The 5,029-nt window shown below is 56.6% G+C and overlaps 1 protein-coding gene across 1 annotated transcript; it reads right to left on the bottom strand.

The window, feature by feature from the left end:
• Nucleotides 1-1,352: 1,352 nt before the first annotated feature.
• On the bottom strand, nt 1,353-4,645 carry PPP1R3G (protein phosphatase 1, regulatory subunit 3G). The gene has a single exon (XM_012646988.1). The coding sequence runs from the start codon at nt 3,897-3,899 to the stop codon at nt 2,817-2,819; it is 1,083 nt and encodes a 360-aa protein (XP_012502442.1). The 5' UTR covers nt 3,900-4,645; the 3' UTR covers nt 1,353-2,816.
• Nucleotides 4,646-5,029: the final 384 nt, after the last annotated feature.

Here is a 5,029-nt window from a genome sequence, read left to right on the forward strand (position 1 = left end):
TCTGCAACATAGGAGAGAGCAAAGCTAGGTTTGCTTTTCTAACAGCTGTGTTTCATGCTCATTATATTATTAAATAGGTCATTTCAAAATTAATCATTTGAACTCCAAAATATAGTTTTGAAAATCAATAATGGTTTCTATGGGTGTAGAAAATCTGTTGTACATGACCCTTAAAAATCTACTTCTTATCTGTTTTATTCTAGATTTAATAGGTTACCATTGTAAAGGATACTAGATAAGAAGATAGCTATTTGATCATGAATTACATTGGGCTCCTAATTTCATCCTAGTTTAATTTTAAATAATCCAAAACAACCCAAAATATTGTATTATTGCCATACAAACAAGTAATTTCGAACTGTGTTATAGCCTATATATAATACATTATCAATATCTACAAACTTAACCATAAGAAAAATACAAAACGTGTTTATCTAGGTGTTGTTATTATGCAGTAAAGCACTTTTAAGAAATGGCATACCAGACCCAAGAACACCTGGACAACACATGAAAAGGCTTGATTGCTTTTGTATTTAGTAACAGAGAAACAGTGTCATTCTAATAATTGATTATTTTTATTGTTATACAGTTTTTATAAGCATGTGGGAGTTCAGTATTCATTATTTAATCAATGTGACCATTTTTAAAAATCTGCTTAACTCCAACTATAAATTATAACTCATTAACTCCTAACGGATTTCCGTCAATAAATTATTTTTAAAAATTTCCCATGATCAGTTAACTTTCGGAAACACTACCATAATCAAAGGGATGTCCCCAAACCAAAGTTCAAACTAAATATTTTTAAAGTGTAAGACACCACATTCTAAGGCACAAAAATACCTGGCAGTTTTGTAGTGTGAAGCTAATTCAGATGGGTGCTATATTTCAGTTGCACTGATTTGTTATTATTTCTTAGGTGCAAGAGGGCAGCAGGTGGATTCCCCTCCCCGTATAATAATTGTACTTTGGTGTCTTAATGTTTATTCTGAACAAGATTACTGAGAGTAATGGCAACGGTTTTACCTTTACCCAAAGGAGGTTTATTTAAAGTTTCAAAATTCGAAGTTTAACTGCTTTATTAATTATAATTTTCAGCATATAGTGTTTTTTAAAAAATACTACTTCTCTAGAGCAGGGGTTGGCAAACTTTCTATGAAGGGCCAGACGGTAAATATTGTATACTTTGCCATATGGTCTCTGCTGCATCTGCTCAACTCTGTGTTGTAGCACGAAAGCTGCAGAGAATACACGAATGAATGAGTGTGGCGGCACTCCGGTAAAACTTATTTATGAACATCGAAATTTGAATTTCATATCATTCTCATGTGTCACAAAATAGTATTCTTCTTTTCAAATTTTTTCAACTATTTAAAAATGTAAAAGCCATTCTTAGGTCACAGGCCCTACAGGAACAGGCTGTGGGCCAAATTTGGCCCATGGGCTATCGTAGGCCCATCACTGTTCTACAGGGAAACAGTGAAACTGTCCCTCCTCAGAGACTACTATCCCAAAAGTAACTGATTAGCCATGAGCTGGGAAATAGGAAGACTTTATTTAGAAAGGTGAATTACTAAGGTGTGACCAAAGGGTGAAGGAATAACGCGGCCACCCGGGATGGCTACCTGCCGGCTCATGCACAGCCACACCCTCTTGGTGTCCACAGCCAGCGGCAGCGAGCAAAGAAGGCGATCCAGACCCTGCGCCACAGTCCTGCCAGGGCAGGGTGCCCATCTGGGTCTGAGCAGCATTGACTTGCTGGGCACATTTCAGCATCCATCAAGTCACCACTGCCGGCTGTGGCAGAGCGGAACAGAAAGCCACCGTTCCATCCCCCCACCCCTGCTCTGGGAGTCCAGCGACTAGGAGCCCAGCTTCTCTGGCCGCCAGTGGCCCAGCATGAGTCTACAGCTGCTGTGTGATCCGTCTACACAAAGGGGGCTGGGCCCTGTGCAGCTCACAGTCAGGGCCTACCAGATCATTCTGGCATTTCAATTCACCAAACATCTTATTTTGGCCGGAGACAGAACGCTTTTTAGAGACCATTTTAGCGGACCCTTCCACAGCAGAGAGGAGGAAGTGAAGAAGAGAACTTTGCAAATACTGCTGTTTAACGACTGTTAAAGTTCACAGCGTCATCAGGTGCCACAGACCACCCGACTACCTAGGCCTCCCCGAAACGCACGGGAGCTGGAATACAAAGTACAATGTAAAAGAGTGTGCAAGTGGCCTTTAGTTTTTTAAAGGACATTTGTACACAACCGCACAAGTAAATAACATTAAGTCTGGGCGAACATTTCCCAGATTCCAGCAAAAAGAAAAGGACCTGGCCCAGCCCCCACGCGGTTTTCTCTGAGAAATAGGCCGGGGCGCAGAGGTGCCACGCGGGCGCCCACAGTGGGGCGTCTTCCCTTGGCGCACGGTGTCAGGACGCTTGTCCTTTCCCCAGGGGTCTCCAGCAAGCTGCAAGGGCTAAAATACGACATGTAGAGTTAAAAACATATCCCAGGGTCTTAGAACCACGCTCAAGAGTCCGGAGTCGTTTTCTTGGCTGAAGTTACTGCTGGGCCAAGGGGATTTCTTCCCATCCTGACGCACGCTGGGCATCCTGGAGGCCATCTGGGAAGGTACAGTGGTAAGAGACGTTTGGACCTTTGCTTGGGCTCACTAAGCTCGCTCAGGGGTCGGCCTGCGCGGCGAGTTTACGGTTTGGCGGCTCCCTCCGTTCCCTCCTCGCTCCCCTCACGCCAGATCCGCGATACTCAGCGAAGCAAGTCCCTGGGGAGGGGCTGCCCCACCGCCAGAGCGCTCGGGGCTCAGGGCGCATCAGCCGGGCGCGTATACCGCAGCGTGTAGTTGGCCCCCGCGTTGTTGTCCCAGTACTCGCCCTGCGCGCAGCGGTAGCAGATGGCGAAGTGGACGGCGACGCCGCGCGCGTCCGCTTCCTCCCCGTCCTCAGGCGGCAGGCCCGGGGGCAGGCACAGGGAGAAGTGGAAGCGCTCGGCGCCCGGCTCTTTCTCAGCATCCTCGGACTCTGGTCCGGAGACCCCCGACGGCGCCGGTGGCTGCTGAGGCTCCAGCGGCTCGGACTGCAGCTCGGCTGGCACGTCCAGGAAGGAGCGCCACTCGGTAAAGGTGTAGCGCACGGTCACGGCCCTGGGCCCGGGGCAGCCGAGCACCCGGCCAGAGCCCTTCACCTCCGCGCCCCAGGGCACCGAGCACTGCACGCGCTCCAGGCACACGCGCTGCCGCCGCAGGCGCTCGGCCGCGGCGCTCGGCCCCGGGAGCTGGAAGAGCGGCCGGAGCCCGGGAGGCGGCGCCGAGAGGGGCGCGGCCGCAGTCGCCGGGGCCAGCAGGCCCCCCAGCTGCTCCAAGTCCTCGGCCCGCATGGGGAAGCTGCGGAGGCGCGAGAGCACGGCGGGCGGCACCTGCGGTTCTTCGGCCTCGCTGAAGTGCTTCACGCTGGCCAGGCTCAGCCCCAGCGTGTCCGCGAACTGCACCCGCTTTTTGCATTTGGCGCAGCAGCCTCCGGGGCTGTGCGGCGCGTCCTCGGCCCCCTCTGCGTGCTCGCCGCCTAACCCCAGGGCCTGCTGCTGCAGAAACTTGGCCGCCTGCAGGATGGGGTCGGCCGGCAGGGAAAAGGAGCGCGCGCGGCGGCCACAGCGGCGGCACTCCAGCAGCAGATCCTGCTCCTGGGGGGCAGTCTCTTCCTTCCGGGAGAGGGGCCTGTCCCCTAGCTGAGCGTCAGAGCGCCGGGCCTCCGTTGTGCCACCGCCTCCCTCGCCACCCTCCAAGCAGAGGACCTCCGTAGCGGGCAGTTCCTCGGCCGGCGGGGACTCTGCGAAGGGCGCTGATTCCGGCGCCTCCAAACTTAGCAGCTGCGCCCCGGAGGGCTCCATGACGCTGTCCTATCCTAGGACTTGTCTGGGCCGCGAACCCGGACTCAAGAGTCCTCCGGACACTTAACTCCTCCTGCCTTTGACGGAGCGCACCGCTGCAGCTCCGGCTCTCCCGCCCCGCGGCGAGTCGGCCTGGGCTCGGGAAGAGAGCGCAGTTCCACTTTGCAGCCGTGCGGGCTTTTAGCTGCCGCTGCCCGGGAGGAGTGGGAGGAGGATGCGGGCCTGGGGCCGGCTCCCAGGCGACGCCGCCTTGGGGTTGAACATGCCCGCCACGGGGGAGGGCCGGGGGCGGAGAGGCGCGGACGCCGGAACACCTGGAAGCGAGTTCCCGAGTGCTCGGGTAGAAAGTGGGAGACGACTTTCCGTAGGTCGCAGGTTCCCTCTTACCCCCCGCCCCGCCCGCGCCTCGGCGGGGCTCGCGTCTGCCCCGCGTCTGGGGTCGAGAGCGCGCGCTCAGCTGTCTGAGACCCCAGCGTGGACACCGTCTTCCTGCCCATGAAGTTGGCCTGACGAGCCCGCCCACCGGAGGGTCACCGGGCGGTCTGCTTTCGGCTGTCGCCTCGGCCTGGGGAGTCCCCGGGGCAGCGCGCAATTGAGGAAAACTTGCCTACCAGGAGGCTGGAAGGAGGCCTGTCCCGCGAGGCCCGAGAGCCTGGAGCGCATCCCTTCCCTTCTGCTCCTGCCTTCCCCAGACTGCAGGGCGCCCCGGCTCCAGTCCCGCTCGGAAGCCTGACTCGGTCAGGCGCGCTCCCTTCGGCGCCTCCGAAAGCCCTGCGGCCGGAGCTGCCGCCCCCATCTGCCCTGCGGCGGCGCGGGGCGGGCGGGGGCCCGGACGGGGGCGGGGTCGGTGCGGGGACCCGCCGGGGAGCGGACAAGGCCGCCGGCCAAGAGCTGCCGGAGGCCATTCGCGCCAGGCCGCAGAGCACGTCCCCGCTCCGCCCCCTGTCCCGCCCGCCGCGCCCGCGGGTCTGCGCCCAGGGCCCCGCAGAGAGGGAGGCTGGCACCTACCCGGTGCCATCGACGCCAGCGCGCCCTCCTCGCCCGCCCGCTGGCGTGGGGGCCTGACCCCGGCCGGGGCCGCCCTGGGTACCCCATCGGTGCTGAGGGCTCCCCTTGGGCGACATTATTTG

The sequence above is a fragment of the Propithecus coquereli genome, unplaced genomic scaffold (genome assembly GCF_000956105.1).
Source record: "Propithecus coquereli isolate 6110/MARCELLA unplaced genomic scaffold, Pcoq_1.0 Scaffold253, whole genome shotgun sequence".
NCBI lineage: Eukaryota > Metazoa > Chordata > Mammalia > Primates > Indriidae > Propithecus > Propithecus coquereli.

Bases quoted from the DNA above. Each gene is read 5' to 3' on its own strand.
- PPP1R3G (XM_012646988.1), bottom strand. From the start codon at position 3,899: ATGGAGCCCTCCGGGGCGCAGCTGCTAAGTTTGGAGGCGCCGGAATCA.